General features: G+C 40.2%; 1 protein-coding gene across 1 annotated transcript in view; it reads right to left on the reverse strand.

Annotated features, from left to right (window-relative positions):
• SLC5A1 (solute carrier family 5 member 1) overlaps positions 1–21616 on the reverse strand; it is a 51103-nt gene that overhangs the window by 17454 nt on the left and 12033 nt on the right. The window contains exons 3-6 of the mRNA XM_063454533.1: positions 20944–21048; positions 17973–18032; positions 3702–3806; positions 3349–3454 (exon numbers count right to left, since the gene is read on the reverse strand). Coding sequence (XP_063310603.1) covers positions 3349–3454; positions 3702–3806; positions 17973–18032; positions 20944–21048 — 376 coding nt within the window. The remainder of the gene's footprint in view (positions 1–3348; positions 3455–3701; positions 3807–17972; positions 18033–20943; positions 21049–21616) is intronic.

The raw sequence follows: 21616 nt of genomic DNA on the forward strand, positions 1-21616 counted from the left end.
TGATATATATTAAAAATATAGATTATGACACAATTAAATGGGAAGCCGGACTAAATTGGTAATTCAGACCGCATCATTGGTGGTACTTAATAGTCATACAGGTATACAGAATGATGTTATTAATGACTCAATCTTGTTACAATGCGTAATTGCTCAGTGTACAAAAAATGTTACAGAAGGATTACAGTAGTGAAGTAGATTAAAATAAAATGAAATAAAACGAAAAGAGTAATGGAAATATAATGGATGGAATGAATCTGAGGGTATATAAATATATGGCTACCTTATAATACAATTATATCGATAAAATATGACAGTAAATGTGACACAAAGTTGAAAAATGGCAATATCAGTTAGGCATAATGGAATAATGGGGCTGCCTAGTGTCGAATATTAGAAGGTTATACAAAACAGAGACACAAACATTTGTCGTCCTATGTATACAATAAACTAGGAGAAGGAGTAAATTGCTATACAATAATATTAAGCAGATGGAGTATGGAGTATAATATGCATATTCTTCTTTTTCCCTTTTAGATAAGAAGAATATGCATATTATACTCCATACTCCATCTGCTTAATATTATTGTATAGCAATTTACTCCTTCTCCTAGTTTATTGTATACATAGGACGACAAATGTTTGTGTCTCTGTTTTGTATAACCTTCTAATATTCGACACTAGGCAGCCCCATTATTCCATTATGCCTAACTGATATTGCCATTTTTCAACTTTGTGTCACATTTACTGTCATATTTTATCGATATAATTGTATTATAAGGTAGCCATATATTTATATACCCTCAGATTCATTCCATCCATTATATTTCCATTACTCTTTTCGTTTTATTTCATTTTATTTTAATCTACTTCACTACTGTAATCCTTCTGTAACATTTTTTGTACACTGAGCAATTACGCATTGTAACAAGATTGAGTCATTAATAACATCATTCTGTATACCTGTATGACTATTAAGTACCACCAATGATGCGGTCTGAATTACCAATTTAGTCCGGCTTCCCATTTAATTGTGTCATAATCTATATTTTTAATATATATCATACATGAAATTTATGTGAGGTTTATGTATTGCATATAGAGCGATGAATCTTACAAATCCTCGCAATAATGAAAAAACAGTACATGATTATGTTTTTTATTAGCAATTACAAAATGTATATTTAAACAACTAGATAGCAATGGTCGATATCCCGTCTCTGAAGAAGTAGGGCAACCTCCTACGAAACGCGTTAGACAAGCACAGCAATTCATCAGGACCGAGTTCCAACTTGCAGAGCGCCTACCAGCAGAGAACAGTACTCGCACAGGACCTTTTGTGTATTTGCCGAGTGGAGCCGTTTACAGAGCACGTCCCCTGGAGAGAGATCCTTATCGGGACGCACACCGAAAAGCCCGCCGTCCTTACCGACAGCAGGATTTCTGAAGCTCATCGGCCCGAGTCAATCCACATCAATCCCAGCCAAATCCAAGGGTTCCTGCACTTTTCTGACACTCATTAGACTGGTAACCTCTGTATGAACAGTTCCTGTATTATATATTTTTATATTTTTATAATTTTACCAATAAACTGGCTTTGTTATTTACATCCAGTTTGTACCATTGCTTTCTATATCGAGTGACCCTTTTTTGAATAGACTATCACCTTAGCATCCAGTTCCATATACTGTATTGCTATTATTATTTGAACCAGATCTTTGACACATACAAAGTATAATATTTGGAGCAGATACCATCTACCCTATACCCCATTAGGGATAGAGTTATCTGCACTGCACATATCATCGGCTGCGTTTTGCACTACCCATCCACTTTACTATTATCATCTTTTACTTATTTTTATTTATATTTCTTTTCCAGACTCTACTTTTCTCCTTTTTTCATTTTCCGTATTCCATTCCATTTCACTTTTTTCTTCTCTTCATCCCTCTTCCTCATATTTTTTTCTCATCCTTTTTTCTTTTTGTGATCTATTAGATTATCCATTTTTGTTTTGTCTCATTTTCTCTCTCTAACCAGCAGACTTACCACACACATTATGTGAGATTTAAAGGCACAGTACATATTTTTTACACCTTAAAGGCACAGTCCACCTTTTTTTCTGCAATCCCTCACCGTTCACTACACTCAGCCAGCATTATAGGTTAGCTCCTGGTTTCTGCAAAACTATAGCAGAGTGTTTTATATGTATTAAGATGTCTATGTATGCCTATATTCATAGGATTAGTTTCTGAAGCCATCTCAACCTCCCTTCCCTTTTGTCACCGCGCACAGACTATCCTGACAGTGCTGTACATTTTACAAGTAGAGGCTTCTCATTAAAAAAAGTCATGCATGCATGTAACTGGCCAATCATGCCACCCTGCCTGCTGTCAATCAGCATGCAGCAAAACGCGTTTTCACCATTACCTGCCAATAGTGACGGTTATGCACCATATGTGAATTAATATGTCCCCTGCCATAAAATACATTTTAGAAAAAATAAAATATATTCCCAGGGACACCAAGGAAACCAGAGGGCACCTAAGCAAGGGCAAATAAATGTGATGTGAAAGAAAAAGGTCATGATAAAGATGTTTCAAAATAAACTAGTGTTTTGACCTTTCTGTAGTTCTATTTCAAGGTAACAAAGGTACGTATTTCCAACTAGATTTGAGTGATATGAACAATAGAATTATAAGACTGTGTCCTGTCATTAAAGATTTTAGAACTTAACCATCAGAAGCAAATTATATCAGAGGGGGGACCCAAGATACCAGAAGCAAGGCACTGTGCGTGGGTGAGCTAGGGTAATTTAAGATAAGTTACTATGATAATGTGTCTTTGATACTTGCTCAGGTCAAGTGCAATTCATCCTTATCAACATTTGCTATTAAATGACGCCCATTTGAACACTCTATGTACTCTAATTCCCTGGATACAGCATTTTCCTGGTAACATATTTTTGTTTTGTAATCACTCACTCAGCTATGACTAAATCCTACCTGGAACTCATCAGATTGATCTTTTGCTTGAAGTAAACAAGGAAATCTAGTTACAGACCTGGCTGAGAATTTACAAAACTTGGCTTTTTATTTAAGTTCCTCACCCCACGGTGTTGTCTTTTTTTTTTTTTTTTTTTTTTTTTATACTTTAAATTATTTATTTATTTATTTATTGTCCAGAATCTCACAAGTGAAATATAAAGTGAAGGCATGCTGTAGGACAATGTACAACAGAGCTTTACAGTGGTGGTCAGTATGGGTACATTGTAACAACTATATATAAAGGTGCATAGTGGAAGGAACAAGTTAATTATACAGTAATAGTCTGCAGAGCTCAGCCTACCTGTAACAGTGTATAAAGCTGTGATAAGGAGCAGCATAACGATGGCAATGTAGATATTGATCCCCATGGCCTGCTGGATAAAGATGCCTCCTGAGAACATGTCAGCCTGCAATCAAAGGACAATTCTGAGATCAAGGATGCTTGGTGCAAGAAAGCATTATCATAGCACATATGCATTAATGATTTTGGCAAAAAATATGATGTGAAGTTAGAAATCAGCATATGATTTTGTCTAATTTAAAAGATCTGTTAGTGTTATCTGTTTTAAAATTGTCCCTCGTAAAAAAAGAACGGTAAGATGCAATAAATGGCAGTGAAACATTTCTGAATGGTAGAACACAAGATAGACTTACAGATATCTTGGTGAAGACATAGAGAAGCAGAGACAGGACAGATAAATAAACCCGTATCCGGTCACCTCCAAACCGCTTCCTTAAATATTCTGGCATTGTCACCACCTGCGGACAGACACGGAGAATGGAACACTCATTAAAAGATGCAATTCTTGGTCTTCACTAAACTGCGAGGGCTTTGTTAGTCATTTTTACCAACACGCTAAGCTGTTGCTTGCGAAAGTGGTAGAACCTAACGTTAGCAAGTAGGATGTTTCCATATTGCTAAATCCTACCATAAGCGATTAGCAGTTCCTTGCTGGCAAGACTTTGACCAGCTCCCATAGAGAATAATGGGCGACAATTAACGTAAATTAACTAATCATTTCAATGTTAGTCACTAAGTTTTACTAGCTGCCACTATCTCTCCAAGTTTACAACCTGCCTCAAGTTAGTGTAAGGAATGGATTCAAGTTAAAGGACAATTGTCACCTCAAAACTATAATATTATAATAATCCTTATATCAAGTTTTGAAAGGAATATGCATATTTTAAAAAAACAATTAAGAATATTTATGAAAATGAGAAACTCATCCCTACCTTTAGAATCCTTCATCTATGTACATGCACGTTGGGTCAGACAGTTTCCGAAAACCTACAGTTAGTCTCTATGGTCTTCTCTATTTCGCTACCTGCACAGAAGCTGGGAAGACCATAGAGACTAACTGTCGGTGTTCAGACACTGTACAGCTTAAGATGCGTGTATATGGCTGAAGGATCTGTTACATGCTAAAGGTAGAGATGAAGGTTTCTCATTTTTATACTTATAATTCTACATATATATATGGTATATATACTTTGATATGTAAAACACAATGTGATGAAAGGATTATTGTATGAAAAATGTATTTGAGGTGACAGTGTCCTTGAATAATCGCACACCCCCATACCTCATAAAGACCGACAGGGGTGTTGCTAGGTTACACAAACCCCTAGCAGGGATAGGCAACCTTTGGCACTCCAGATGTTGTGGACTACATCCCCCATAATGCTCTTATACCCATAATGCTGGCAAAGCATCATGGGAGGTGTAGTCCAAAACATCTGGAGTGCCGAAGGTTGCCTATGCCTGATTCCTAGGGCATCAGCCTAAAGGAAAGTACGATGATCCCTACACCCACAGTAAGGTTCTTATTATGTCCCCTTTTCCTATTATCCCCCCTTACCCTTTATGTCCTGCCTTTCTTATTAAGTCCCCATCTCTCTATCCATGAACAGCATGCTACAGATCCTCCAGGATTTCAATGAAAGCATAGCTGGAAACAACCACATGCTGCACAGCAAAGTATTCAATGTGATCCCGCCATGCTGCCTCACTAATAGAGGGGTGTAATTGTTACTCAAACTGCGTTTGCTTCACAGTACCAGAGGTGGAATGCCAGCGGTAAGCCTTAAAAGCTAGTTTTAGCACTTACCGTATTCTTATAGCTCAATATTTGGTGTTTTTCCCAACCACATGTACATGGTATACTTATACTTTTACATTTTATATGTTTGTATTTGTTTTGAATGTGCTTATATATTATGAAATAAATATATTTTTTAATACTTAATAATACTGTTGATAAAGTGTTAGGGTAATTCCTAGCCTTCATTCCTGTAATCTTATGAAAAATAATTTGTTTGCACCGGCTGTTGTGGCAATGCAAACCAGCTTGTTCAATCTTTGCACAAACAAAATAAAGAATTATATTTGAAAAAAAAAAAACAATAATATCAGGAAGTATTACTTTACTGAGAGGGTAGTGGATGCATGGAATAGCCATCCAGCTGAAGTGGTAGAGGTTAACACAGTAAAGGAGTTTAAGCATGCGTAGGATAGGCATAAGGCTATCCTAACTATAAGACAAGGCCAGGGACTAATTAAAGTATTTAGAAAAATGGGCAGACTAGATGGGCCGAATGGTTCTTATCTGCCGTCACATTCTATGTTTCTAATTCCCTCTAGCTGTATAAACAAATAAATGAAATTATTTCATTTAAAATGGGGATCCTGGGACCCCCATAATTTTGGATTCAGACTACTCCTCTCCTAACACGATGGGCTGCAAGAGTGAAGGATAATAAGTGTGAGGGCTAGGAGATGGCCAGTATCTTGGCTCAGACGGGGTGGTTGATGGCACATTGTCCTGGTGTAACTGCTATGACAATTAATTGTTACCTTTTTCCCAATTAGCAAAATAGTTAACTCTATTTAGTGGTTGGTATCAGTTGAGGTAGACGTTAGTCTTGAGAAGACTTTAAAGATGAGGTGAAATTTGGAAACTCGTAGGTATTGCATGGATAGAAATAGGTACTGACTAATAACTGCAGCTTAGTTGATATTTACCAACAGTGGAAACAAGTCCTGAGCTGGCAATCAATTTGTGAAATTTAGACCAAAAAATGAATAGCCAAGAAGTATACTTTGAGACAAGGCTGTTGCTTGACAGGGTTGACCTGAGCTGGTTAGGGTTCTGAGATGCCCATGGTCTGATTTTAACACACTTTCATTGTTATTTCTGATTCCCCTGTAACATTGAGATAGAAATAACATTTCCAAATACATAATATTTTGTGACAATGCCACTTTATCAGCAGACAACTTTTAAATTATACAGCATAGTGTTTAGATATTTCTGTGGGTGCAGGGTTTTAATGCAGTGGGTGCAGGTTTACTGCTGTAAGTCTGAAGTTAAAGGGTTACTATTGTAACTTAATAATGCCTTTTATATCATAAAATAGGTTAAAACCTGCCTGGAATCCAGCACCAGGCAAAGCTCCCCATGCCAGTTTGCAACCCCCTTGCCTGCCATCACACTGCGTCATAGAGAAGCATTTGGTTGGACCATTCGCTCTGAGCCAGGGATGGGAGGAAAATAAGCTTCCCCTTGTAGGCACACCTCCAGCATTGTTTACGAGGGGACACACTGACGTCAGTCACCAGTGTACAGTGCGCACTGACATCAGATTTATTTTTTGCATAGGATTGACATTAAGCAGCTCTGGAGCAGCATACTGGACTGCCTAATTCACATCTGCCAGGGGAACCAACTAGCTCCCAGCATTAAACTGCAAATATCTCTGGATGAGTGATTTACAGAAAATTGGAAAAAGTTCCAAGGCTGGACACAGGATATCGTATAGGAAGGGGTTCTGAGAGATCTTAAGTCAATATATGGGAGAGACCATAAAATTGGCCATTGGGCTGAAGCCTCTGCTCTATTTTCCACCTAGAAAAACCTTTTCATTGAGATTTCTCTTGCAGTGATTTGAGAATCTTCTTGCAAAATGTATGTACAGCCCAACTGGAAAAATCTCCTATTTGGTCAGGATGGAGTTTTTTTTCCCAATGAGGCTCCTTGTGTCTACCTTCTAAGTTAGTTGTCAGCTCCCCACAGCTTGCAGTTTGGTGACTCAAACCTTTGCACAATAACTCCTAAAAGCAGCACTGTCAATCCCCACCTCCTCCACCCTTGCAAAATATTTGATAAATAAGATAAAATCTTTATGTAATAGTCATGCTAAACATTTTACTGAAATTCCACAACAGCAGGGAATACTTTGTCTCAGTATACTTCCTAAGTCTGACACTTCTAGAAACTGGTTGGAGCAACCACCGTCTAGAAGTGTCAATCTCCCAGCCATCACCAGTTCCGGCCGGCTGCAGAGATATTCGCTATACACCAGTGCTGTTGGTTCCAGAGAAGGACTAGTCGGAAGAAGATAGTAGCACCTGCGAGGGACAGGTTCAGGTAAGTACATCTTACTTTTCCTTTCCCTCCCTGGCCACGGGACCACAGAGGCAATGTCCCGATCTTGCAAATTATGCAAAGTCCCTAGACTGTGACAGTGCCTCTTTGCCCGAACAATGCAGAAAAAATAAACATCTTTTTTCTATGAAGCTTGGCAGCTAGACTCTCCCAAAGCTCAGGCACACACCATGTAAGTCTGTCTGCAGGATCCGTCCCCATGTTTCAGGAATTTGTCAAGGACTTGAACGCAAATGACATCAACCTGAAGCTAACTTATGTTATAGACGAAAATGAGCTGGTCTTCTTGGACCTAAAGATCCTGGTGCTTATGGATGGTACTATTGAAACAGAACTATTCAGGAAGGCCACCTCCACAAATAGCCTTCTTCACTGGGACAGCCACCACCCGTTTAAATTGAAGGCCTCGATCCCATACGGCCAGTACCTGCGGGCTAGAAGGAACTGCTCAGTAGACCAAACGTTTCATAAAGAATGTCAAATCCTAAGATCTCGTTTTAAGGAACTAGGCTACCCCCAGGGCCGGATTAACATAGGGGCTGATGGAGCTGCAGCTCCAGGCCCAGGCCCATGGAATAGGCCCATTTAAAAAAAAAAAAAAAATTTTTTTTTTTTTTTTTTTTTTTTTACACACACTACTCTTAGGTTTGCCACCTCCACCTGACTGGTATTTTACTGGTTTGCCACCTGACTGGTATTTGAGGCTGCCTGGCCGTGCCAGTATTGCAGTAATACCTGCAATACAAATGCAGGTATTTTTCTCAGAATAAATGGAGATTACTCTGCAATACCAGCACCGGCCAGTAGGGATCACTGTGTGTGGAGAGAGGCAGGAATAGGAAGTTACAGCATATCCCTGCCTCTCTCTACTACTTACTGATCCGTGAGGGAGCAGCAACACAGCAGAGTCCAGACAGCAGCTCTACAGCTCAGGTAAGTGAGGGATGGGGGGAAAGGCAGCAGGAACACATGGGGACACTGAGACACTATGGGACACTAAGACACTAGGGGACATATATGGACACTAAGACACTAGGGGACACAGACACTAGGGGACAAATGGGGACACAGACACTAGGGGACACTGACACTAGGACACATGGGGACACAGACACTGGGAGACCTGGAAACACTGAGACACTTGGGGACACTGGAAAACATGGGGACTCTGAGACACTAGGGGACACATGGGGATGCATAGGGACATTGGGAGACACTGACACATTGGGACACGGAGACACTATGTCCCCATTTCTCCCAGTGTCCCCATGTCTCCCATCCAGTGTCCCATGTCTCTCAGTGTGCCTAGTGTCCCCATGTGTCCCTTTATGTCTCAGTGTCCCCATGTCTATGTCCACAACTGTCCCCATGTCTCCCAGTGTCCCCAAGTGTCTGTCTCCCAGCCAGTGTCCCCCTAGTCTCCCAGTGTCCCATAGTCTCCCAGTGTCCCTATGTCACTTTGCCCCTAGTGTCTTAGTGTCCCTAAATGTTTCAGGGTCCCCATGTCTCCCAGTGTCTGTGTTCCTAGTGTCTCAATGTGCCTAGTGTCCCCATGTCTCCCAGTGTCCCTATATGTCCCAGTGTCCCCATGTCTCCCAGTGTCCCTTAGTCTCCCAGTGTCCCCTAGTCTCCCAGTGTCCCCTAGTCTCCCAGTGTCCCCTAGTCTCCCAGTGTCCCCTAGTCTCCCAGTGTCTGTGTTCCCATGTCTCTGTGTCCCTGGTATCTTAGTGTCCCCAAATGTTTCAGTGTCCCCATGTCTCCCAGTGTCCGTGTCCCTAGTGTCTCAGTGTCCCCATTTCTCCCAGTTTCCCTAAATGTTTTAGTGTCCCCATGTCTCTGTGTCCCCGGGTCTCTCAGTGTCCCCATGTCTCTCAGTGTCCCCATGTCTCTCAGTGTCCCCAGTATCCTAGTGACATGGGGACACACTGAGACATTGGGACACTGGGAGAAATGGGGACACTGAGAGACTAGGGGACTGGGCGACATGGGGACACTGACACTGTTATACATAGGGACACTGAGACACTGGGTGACTTGTGAGACTGAGACACTGGGAGCAATCCATCTATACAGCAGATCAAACTGTGAGTAGTTTGTTGGTGATTTTACAGAATTTTCTCTGATGTCACTCCTTGTGATTAAACAAATGATTAAGATTGGTATTTTTTTCCAAGAAAGGTGGCAACCCTAACTACTCTTCACATACTCTTGCTTAAAGGAGCACTATAGGGTCAGGAACACAATCATGTATTTCTGACCCTATTATGTTAAAACCACCACGTTGGCCCCTTCTTGCCTCCCTAAGTATAGTAAAATATAACTTGTATTTAAGTCTGCAGCTGCTGGCTCTGCCTCTGAACTGACTGTCTGCTGACATCATCAGAAGTGGTGGTCTGAGCAAATTACAATACTTCCCGATAGGATTGGCTGAGACTGTCAACTAGGCAGATCAGGGGCAGAGCCAGCACAATTCCAATCAGCATCTCCTCATAAAGATAAATTGAATCAATGCATCTGTATGAGGAAAGTTCAGTGTCTGCATGCAGAGGGTGGAGACACTGAATGGCAGTGCTGCACACTAGGCAGTACTGCCCCAGGAAGCACCTTTAGCAGCCATCTAAGGAGTGGCCAGTGGAGTTATTTTCTCTGAAAATACAGTGTTTACTGCAAAAGGCCTGAATGGAATGATTCTATTTACCAGAACAAATACAATAAGCTGTACTTGTTATGGTGACTACAGTGTTCCTTTAAGTTTGAAAGCTTAAGAGGGATGTATGGGAACAAAACTTGTGTGGACTGGCTGACAATAAAATTAGTTTAGGTACTGCAGACGTTGGTCTCTCTAACACTGTGGCATGTCCCCTTTCTTCTACACTCACTACATACACCTTTTCTCTGTCTCAGACTATATACCAGGGACTTCTGCCTGCTAATAACACAATAATGAGAAAAGTGGACATGTGAGTGCTAGGGGACAGTCCTTAGAAAGCATGGAGTGAGCGCAACATTAGACGCATTTATGTCAAGCTTAGGGTGCTGCCTGTATAGTATGCCCTTAGTTGGACAGCCTGCAGGATTGGCGGGCAGCCTTACATGCATTCATGCCAGGCTGTCCTTCAAATTCTTTGGACAGACATGCCCCCTTTTTGGGCATGTTCTCCCCTTTTGGCAGGTCTGGTCACGTGATTCGCACCAGTGGCCCACCTTTTACACCGCCCATTGACTGCTTCACTGGACACTGCTGTTAGGGGTTATGGATTTACTTGAAAGATGAAAGCAAAAAGAGAGAGATTAGAATAGAGTATGTGTTTTATTATAGCTGCATACTATGAGTTTCCCTCCAGCACCATCTCTATCAGATACATGACGCTTGGGAGGTATGACTGTTTTAGTGTTTTTGGTCAATATGATTCCGTAATTAGGCCCATCATAATTGTCAGCACCAGGCCCAGTGTGCTCTTAATCCGGCCCTGGCTACCCCAATCGGGTTCTGAAAAAGGCCTTCCATCGGGTTTGCTTGTTGGACAGAGCATCAACCCTATTACCTACTATACGGAGACAAGAATCCAAGGCCCCACGGTGTATCGCTACCTACGATCAAGGTTGGGGACCAATGTCCAAAATTCTGCAAACCAACTGGCCAATACTTCTCCATAACCCTGTACTCTCCAAATTGTTACCAAAGTATCCCTCAATTACAGCACGCCGGCCTTGCAATCTGCAAGATCAACTTGTCCGGAGTCATCTAGCATCCCCTCTGCCAACCACAAACTGGCTCTCAGAGACTAAAGGAACATATAGGTGCGGACATTGCAAGGCCTGCCAGTACATTCTACCCTCCAAGTCTACCACCTCCACCCAGACCAAGTACACTGTGGAGACCAACGCTCTGGTAAACTGCAGTACTACCAGAATTATATACTTAATTACCTGTAGCTGCGGCACGCAGTACATTGGGAAAACTTTCCAACAATTTAGGCGGAGAATATTACAGCATGTAACATCCATTAACAACAGGGTAACTCCAACCCCGGTGGCTCGGCACATTCAAAACTTTCATGATGGCAAACCTGATAATCTCAAATTCCAAGCAATAGAGAAACTGCTCCCTAACCCTAGAAAGGGCGATTTCAATAAGGCGTTGTTACGCAAAGAGTCCCAGTGGATTTTTTCTTTCAAGACATTATCCCCTCTCGGCTTGAATGAGGAGTTCAACTACACCCCATTCATACACTAAGGTGGTGTATCTATGGGACTATGGCTCCGCCTTGGGGACCGACTTTTACAACAATCCACTAACTTATGCAATTGGAGGGCACCACTAATGATAACTAACCTACCCTTGTTCCCTCTCCCATCGGCATCTATTCCCGATTTGATACTAGACCATCGGGACTCTGTCTGTAAATTGTTGTATTCACCTATCTACATATTGCAGTATCTTTTCATCTTATTCCTAGATTCCAGCCGCACTGAGTGCAGTATTCTGACGATCCATCAACGGGTCTAGACCAGCAGAGTCTGTCTCGTATCATCACCTCTGGGTCTGACCACCAGACTGTATCATGTGTCACACGAATTATAGTTGACAATTAACAAGGTCCTACCAGCTTATGCCACAATACCAACCAAACTGCCGGTCCAATATCTAATCCCCGAGTAACCTATAATCGTCAAGGCTTTATCAGGATCGTCACTCAATTGTACGATCACTAAGCCTTACCATCATGGACTTACGGCAATAAGCCTTTTGGGTATTGATTGTTTAAACTTAATTTAATGTATTTTATTTTCCTTTTTCGTCATACTCTCTTCTTTTGCGTTGACATATTGGGCATTGTACTATCCCCCATGGACTCAGCGTAATTCTGACCAATTTGCACACCTCCCCAAAGGATAATGTTGATCATGACTTATCTACCGGAGACGTTTACCGTACAGGCTCCCATTGCGAATTTCGCAATTAGCACTAGTTTGTGCTCCATGGACCACCGTATTTTGGCCCCTCCTTCTCTTATCTGTAGCAACCAATCAGATTTGTGAGCGGGCTTTTTAAACCTGACGAATCAGGGAAGACTTCTCCCCCTGATGAGCCTCTTTACACAGGCGAAACGCGCGTCGGGCTGAAGTGTGGCACCTATTATCGGTCTCGGGTCTGACACTAACCCGTCCACCTCAAGGTTACCCTGACTCCTCGGACATTATTACGAAAATCTCTTGGTTGACCAAAACCTTGTACTCGAGCGATACTTTTATTATTATCCAGCATCCCGGCTTACTACCTCACACATACGGGATGCCTAATTAGGCTCCGGACGAACAGTAACCTTTAGTATCCACCAGGGTACTACTTTATAATAACAAAATTAATTTTACCTTTGAAAAGGAACTATTAGGGCAAACATTTATTACATACCCTTCCTTCTTCCTTGTCTCCTACCACTTTACTATACCTGGTACCCACGAAGGCACCATTCTACCCTCCCTGTACTAAAACTTTCTGCTTATCATACAGATATATATACATTTAATAGGGGGCTATTTGGTATCTTCTACTGATTATCAAAACACCAGCAACGATAGCCAATTATAGTAAGGTAGTCGAGTAAGGATACTTTTTGTCTCGATTTTACTAAACATTTTACTGAAATTCCACAACAGCAGGGAATACTTTGTCTCAGTATACTTCCTAAGTCTGACACTTCTAGAAACTGGTTGGAGCAACCACCGTCTAGAAGTGTCAATCTCCCAGCCATCACCAGTTCCGGCCGGCTGCAGAGATATTCGCTATACACCAGTGCTGTTGGTTCCAGAGAAGGACTAGTCGGAAGAAGATAGTAGCACCTGCGAGGGACAGGTTCAGGTAAGTACATCTTACTTTTCCTTTCCCTCCCTGGCCACGGGACCACAGAGGCAATGTCCCGATCTTGCAAATTATGCAAAGTCCCTAGACTGTGACAGTGCCTCTTTGCCCGAACAATGCAGAAAAAATAAACATCTTTTTTCTATGAAGCTTGGCAGCTAGACTCTCCCAAAGCTCAGGCACACACCATGTAAGTCTGTCTGTAGACACAAAGATCCATTGTACTATCAGCCCTCTACTAGCAAGCAATGTTTACATAACAGGTGTAATCTGATCATCAATCTTACTGTTCAAATGCCACTGGTCTGCTGCAGCCACGCATAGTTAGATAAATTAAAAACTGAAGAAAACAGTTCTCATACTCTGTATCTTCTTTTGTATATTCATCTCTATTTTTGTAAAATCTCAATACCAAAGTTAATTTCTAATGAAAATGTTGATTGGCACTGAAGTTTTGTCTATGGTATTTAAAGGATCACTATAGGGTCAGGAACACAAACATATATTCCTGACCCTATAGTGTTAAAACCACCATCTAGCCCCACTGGGCCCCTCATGCCTCCATAAATATAGCAAAATCTTACTGTATTCAAGCCTGGAGCTATAACTCTGCATGCTGTTTGTCTCAGAAAAACAAGCAGTCTGCTGACATCATCAGAAGTAGTGGCCCGATCCAATCACAATCCGTCCCCATATGATTGGCTGAGACTGACAAGGAGGCAGATCAGGGGCAGAGCCAGCATGAATCAAACACAGCCCTGGCCAATCAGCATTTCCTCATATAGATGAATTGAATCAATTAATCTCTATGAGGAAAGTTCAGTGTCTGCATGCAGAGGGAGGAGATACTGAATGTTTGGATGCATTTTAGGCAGCCATGACCCAGGAAGGATCTCTAACAGCCATCTGAGGAGTGGCCAGTGAAGTAGTCACTAGGCTGTAATGTAAACACTGCATTTTCTCTGAAAAGACAGTGTTTACAGCAAAAAGCATGAAGGTAATTCTACTCACCAGAACAAATTCAATAAGCTGTAGTTGTTCTGGTGACTATAGTGTCCCTTTAACCCACTGAAAAGAAAAATTGCTTATTTATCAAAAACAAGGAATAATTAATGTTTTACTTATCCCTATATTTAAGAAATATGTATTGCTGTAGTGCAGAGCCGGCCCAAGACATTGTGCTGCCTGGGACCAAGGATGAAATGCTGCCCCCCTCCCCCACACCACCGCCAAAATCACGCCCACCAAAGCACACCTGCATCCATTATGTTATGTATTATGTATAGTGAATGCAGAGTGTGCGATTGTGTAGTGGATGCATTGCTTGTGCATAGTTATGCAAAGTCTGTGTTTGTATACTGTATGCAGTGTGTGGATGCATTGTGTGTGTATAGTATATGCAGAGTAGTAGTGGATGAAGGGCCAGTGCAAGTATTTTTGACAACTCAACAGATGCAGTTTGATGCTGTCCCTCTCCCCACAAACAAAACACATCTTTACCTGTGTGTCTCTCCCCCCTTTTTATTTTTCTGACCCTTTTTGTGTATCTTACCCCCCCCCCCCTTTTGTGTCTTTGCTTGGCCACACTACATGAAGTTCATGGAAGCTGCACCCTTGTGGTACCGTTTTTTTCAGCAGTCGTGCCGGCTGTCCACATCCTGCGCCTATTAATCCATCTCCACCAGCATGTGTTTATAACAGAAGTGCAAGCCATGGGCAAATTACAAATTGGGTGGGGGAACACACGGGGAGGAGAGGTAGGTTATAATTCAGGGGGCGCCTGCTGCCCATTAGTGGCGCCCATAGCGGGGAGTGTTATAGATAGAAACAAGATTTGACAGGGCGGCAAAATGCCTGGAGCCATGGCCCCAAAGGGTCCTATGGACGAGCCGGCCCTGCTGAAGTGTGAAAAATGAAATGTAGAAATCCACACTTCTGTATTCTGCAACAGGGAGACTCCATCTTAGCTTTCTGACAGTCATTATTATAAGCTCTGTCCTTTGGACAGTCAGCATAGAGAAAGCATACATTTTTTTGGTATTATTTCTCCTCTTCATTAGTAATGATTGGCGTGGCTTTGTCTTGACTCAAGTGCCTTATGGCGTAATTTGCTAAATCTTTCATTTTAAAAGAAAACGTTTCTTTACACACGTTATAGGTGATTTCAATGTTTTTATTAATAATGTGAATTCCAGAGAAGTGGCAATTCCCCTTAACTATCCAAACACCTACTGCACATCAGCTTAATGGCGTGCTGTAATTGGTAATTACTCGTCCATGCCCTCCCAAAAGAAACCAGGAGCAGCTATAAGTGGTTATAATATGTATTAAGAGGGACACGCCATATCAGGATGTGGGCTCCATCACATGACAACACTGACAAACAGTAAACTGTGGTTTGGCTCCACAAGACAAGGGCTTCAGCCCATTGGTGTGTTTTTAGTTTCTATCACATCCCCTTGTAGTCCTTTTTCCTTTTTTCTCTCTTTCCTTATATCGCAGGTTTTATTCATCGATCTCCTTATAACTCCCTCTTCCTGAGTATTAATCTAAGTTGATACTATACGATTTATCCGTTGTACTTTATGGTATCATTACACTTTATCTGTCAAACCTTCTTCCCCATGCAATTCCATCCCAGTACTCAGGGGTCAGGGTCCAAAAGAATGGAAAAGTCTTTAACGTGATACGATATGACCAAGGGTAGCACTATTGTTCTCTTATCAGTAACTGCTTAATGATGCATGTATTGACTTTAAGCAATTTTATGTTGATTATAAAATGTCTTTCTTTCCTAAAATGTAATTTGCCCATAATCACAATATATACAGATAATATGATTAGTATTCATTTTTACAGATCAGTGAATAATCTTTATAAGACAATCCTAATGTACATGCAGTATATTACATAAACCAAAGAGACCAAAGTTCTTAAATTACTTTCATAAATGAAGGTAAGTTATGTAAAGTCATACAAGTGATATTGTTTGCTTCAGCCGATATATCAAACAGTCTGTGTTAATAACATGTCTAGTCCTCCTTCCCAGGTTGCTTTACTTATTCCTGGTGCTCCTAGTTCCTGTATCATGAGCTGATTTAAAATCTCTGCTATAGAATCCTTCTTTTGGAGGAGCCTGGCAGTCCCCAACAGGAGTGAGACGTCGGGTGGACTTGAAATTAGAAATGGCAGGTCCAGACTTCCAACAATTCTTAATCTGGCTCCCTAGGTTACACAGGGCTTCCCTATGTATGTGGGGCCCCACAGCCGTACATTATATATCTGTGGGACAGTTTTACCGATGCCTCATGCTCCTATGTCCCCTGTCTCTCATCCTACATCATACCTATTTTTCCCAAGGCTAGGAGCCCTTGTCATTTTGGGAGCTGTAGAGGATGGAGGTTCAGAGATACTGTGATTTGTTTGAAAATTGAACTGTTGTTTCTTTTAATTCCATCCGAGAAAGAGGCCCTATTACCACTGAGACTTTACCGTAACTTCAATTACACAGCTTTGCTGCGGGAGGTAGGTCAGATTAACCAGTCACACGCCACTTGCTTTGAGGCACTGTGTCTTCCGGACACCTAAGTAAAATGGCTTATTACTGGACTCAATCAGCACCTGAGCTTTCATGGGGTGTGTGTGTTTCGTTTGCCTTATAGCTCTGCCTGGAGATGAGTGGTGCGCTATTTTGGAAGTGAAGGCATAGTGTCTATTTGTCTTGTGCAGCAAGAACAGGCCTACAACATGCTCATGAGATGGTTTATGACATGCTCATGAGATGGTTACTTGTCTTCAGGTAATTGTTTGAGGAGTTGTGGGTATAGAGGCTCTATTTTCCAAATGTGGTTGGGCAGTCCTAAGGCGAATAGGTTGTAGGATATGGTATGCTGCATCTTATCAGACATACTATCTAGGCTGGTAGATCATTTCTCCTGTGTTTCCTTTTTCCTTCTTCTCTACACCAGTAGACTCAGTCATATCTCACAAAAAACGATTGATAAGCAAATTGTGCTTTCAGCACGTAGGTCCTTGGCCAAGAACCAGAGAAACATTGACACCCCACCTTGACGCTGAGCCCTTCGTAAAATTAGAGAATAAATTTAATGGATGGCTTAAGCGCCAAAGTTCGTGGCTCAATCTGGTCCCACCGGAAGACATGGGGCACGTGGCTTAATAGTCCTTATCACAATGTTTGAGTCCTTTTTTTTATTATGACTGTGACAGAATTTTGTATATTTCACAATGTTTACTAAGTCCTGTTTTTTTATTATGACTGTGAGCTTCCTTAGGACCTGGGGTACCCTTTCCTCTCTTCCAGCTCAGCCTCCTTTAATTTTTCTTCTATCTTACTCTCTGTTTCTTTTTCTCTCATTTTGTTAATTTGCATATACAAAATGTTATTAGCTGGTGCATGTATTGGATTTTTAAATCTTGGATTTTTATGTGTGACCTGCAGCCTGCTATCTGCATAAATAAAGTTTTAAAAATTACATGCCTACTACACTCCCATATAAAGCGTATGCTTAATTTATTTACACTTGCATAAAAAGAACACACATAATTATGTTTTAACGTTGCTTATGTGCAGCTCCACATTTGTTCATCAAAACTTACCCCAGCCTTCACATAGATTGGAACAAAAATCCAGCCAAGAATCACCACGATAACCAGTGCCTACAGGAAAAAACATTAAGCAAAACAAAAAGAATTAGATGCTCTAAGTCTAACAAATCATGACACTACACATTGTGTCCTTTTAGTGATGACAGTCTGCTCTCATAGACAGCCACTTGAGGAGGACTTAACCCTGCAAGGTAATTATTGCAGTTTATAAAAACTGCAATAATTACACTTGCAGGGTTAAGGGTAGTGGGAGTTGGCACCCAGACCACTCCAATGGGCAGAAGTGGTCAGGGTGCCTGGAGTGTCCCTTTAAATTTGCCACATAAGTAATGTTACCTTTGAGACCGTGTGGTAGCCTAGGAAGGAGAATTACCCCCATGATGGCATACCATTTACAAAAGTAGACAACCCAAGGTATTGCAAGTGGGGTATGTCCAGTCTTTTTTAGTAGCCACTTAGTCACAAACACTGGCCCAAGTTAGCGTTCATATTTGTTTTTGTGTGAAAAAAGCAAAAAACTAATATTTGGCCAGTGTTTGTGACTAAGTGGCTACTAAGAAAGACTGGACATACCCCACTTGCAATACCTTGGGTTCCCTACTTTTGCAGATGGTATGCCATCATGGGGGTAATTCTCATTCCTGGGCTACCATACGGTCTCAAAGTCAACATTACTAAAATGGCAAATTTCAATGTAAAAAAAATGTAATGCAAGCCTTATATGTGACTCTCTAACTTTCCAAAACACCATAAAACCTGTACATGGGGGGTACTGTTATACTCGGGAGACTTCGCTGAACAGAAACATTGGTGTTTCAAAACAGTAAAATGTATTACAACAATAATATGGTCAGTAAAAGTGCCGTTCATGTGTGAAACATACGTCACTTTCACTAAAAATAACATCGTTGTAATACAATTTACCATTTTGAAACACTAATATTTGTGTTCAACGAAGTCTCCCGAGTAAAACAGTACCCCCCATGTACAGGTTTTATGGTGTCTTGGAAAGTTACACTGTTAAATATAGTGCTAGCAAATTAAATTCTCTGCATTTTCTGCCTGGGTTGTCAGGCATGTCAATCAAATTTTAATTAATAAAATCACATAATTATGCTAAAAGATTACTTAAATATACACGTAGAATTTTAATATATATACATATATGGGTATTTAAATTCTATTTGTATACTTATGTAAACATTAATGTAATTATATATATTTATCTATTTGCGGTTATTTGCATTTTATATATAGATATATATAGAATGTCATTCAAAGTGTATTTTGTTACCTATTTATATATAACAAAATACAGGTAGAATGAAATTACATATGTATATATAATTTATTTTCATTTTAAAAAAAGTACGTTATTTATTTATTATTGTAATTATACGTATATATATATATATATATACATATATATATATATATATACATATATATATATATATATATATAAATATAAAATATATATGTATTATATATATAATATATATATAAATTTTATATATATGTAACTTCATTCTAAGTGTATTTTAATACTAATATATGTACTTATATTAATATTAAAATACACTACGTAAGACGTTACATATATATATGATGTATATATATTATATATATATATATATATATATATATATGTACATTTTATTTATTTTAAACATATTTAATTATTATTTTTTTATACTTCCCACCAGCAGGGCGACTGTCTGACCCTCTTTGAGAGCGATCACATGGCCCCAGGGGGCCTGATTTGCCAGGGGAGGGCTGCCTGGGCTGTCAGGCAGTCCTTCTGTAGAGGATCGCGGCGGAGGTAAGTCCACCGGAGCTCCTGGGGGCTTAAGCCATTACGGGGTTCTATGCCGACGCAATGGTTTTAACACCCATTATAATGGGGACGGCATAGAACACCGTATCGGTGTTAAGGGGTTAAACATATTTTATTTGTTGGGTCCAGTACACTAGGTACCCCAAGTTTATACCAAACAACATTAGCAATAATGTTAAAACAAAGCTCAATACAAAAAAACATACAAGGTATACAATGATAACATGTATTCATCGAAAACAACCAAAAAAGTACAATAATGCTATTAGCGGTATAGAGCCACAACAAGCTACCCAACATAAAAATACATATCAAAAAAGGATTGCTTTTTGTGCTCCCTTGATAAAGGCAATCTTGTTGAAAAGTTGGGGGCTATTTTGACTTTCTCCCTTTTCTCACTACTTCTGACAATTTTTTTTCCTTCTGTTTTGGTATGTATTTTTATGTTGGGTAGCCTGTTTAAGGTATCATTGTGACTCTATACTGCTAATAGCATCACCTATTAATTTATGATAATGACTGATTTGGGCCACAAACTAAAACAATATCAATTAGAATTTTACTGAGCTTGGGTTGGTCATGATATAGTCAATATTTTACTTTAACTTAGCAAGCATTTATACTCTAAACACCATAACCACATAATCTTAATGAAGAGTTTTTGGTGCATATGTGATGCCCCTTTTGTTTGGCAATGTAAAACATTGCCATTTAAAAAATGAAAAAAACATCAATATTTACATTTTGCCTAAAGCATGTCTCTAGTGCCTGTCAGACAGACAGCCAATAGAGGCACATCCTTTTTGCTTTGTATGTTTAAAGATCTTCATGTTTGACGTCACACACGCATGATGACACCAATTGCCACTACTGGATTCAGTCTTTCTCTATGAGAATCACTGAATTGGCAAAGTATGGCAAAGTATGCGCTATAGGTCCCCAATGTTTCTCTGTGAGAGATGTTGGAATGGACCAGAGATGGTCTCACAATGGGTGGATTGGGATGCAGAAAGAAGACGTCTGATAAGCAGATTTACACTGGGGGAATCTTAAAGTATAAATAAAATTCACCAATTACGGATACACAGAGAAACAGTTTGGTGCTATATATGAATTAAATCGTACATTCCATTCAAAGCCTCCAATCACAATGCCTCCAGCAGCTGCTGTCCCCGCTAGACCAACAAAGTGTCCACTACCGATGTTACTGGCAAAAAGAGATGCTCCGATCTAGAAAAAAGAAGCACAAAACATTGTTATTGAGGGTTTTTTGGACAAAGGTATTTATTGTCATAGAATAGAAGATATGCTGTTTGTGCAATAATCTGAGAGGGTTATTCACTGAAGTGCGTCTTTTCAGGAATGTAGGGAAAATTTAAAGGAACACTCCAATCACCCTAAAGGTATGCCAGCACCATGGACCACCTGGGGTGCCATAACATCTGAATTCTGATTAATTTGTTATGGTGCCAGGAGTGTTACTTTAAAATAAATTTTAAGCAAAAATAGCCTGAAGTTAAAGAAGTTTTCCAAATTGGGTATTGTGGATTAAAGGTTGCTTTAAATTATCTATAATTCTCAGGATGATCCTCTTTTCTATGTTAACTTTGAGAAAAGCAAGTAATATAGCTGTAACTTTTTATACTGTAACATTATATAAGTAGTAAGGCTACAACAGACAGCATTTTGCAGAATTCTAACCGCATTAGTAGATTTCTTGCACATGAAATAAAGCATTCACAAAAGGAAATAATGAATCTGCTTCTGCTTAGGGAAATTAAATTCAGAAACATCAAGG

The sequence above is a fragment of the Pelobates fuscus genome, chromosome 5, assembly GCF_036172605.1.
Source record: "Pelobates fuscus isolate aPelFus1 chromosome 5, aPelFus1.pri, whole genome shotgun sequence".
Taxonomy (NCBI): domain Eukaryota; kingdom Metazoa; phylum Chordata; class Amphibia; order Anura; family Pelobatidae; genus Pelobates; species Pelobates fuscus.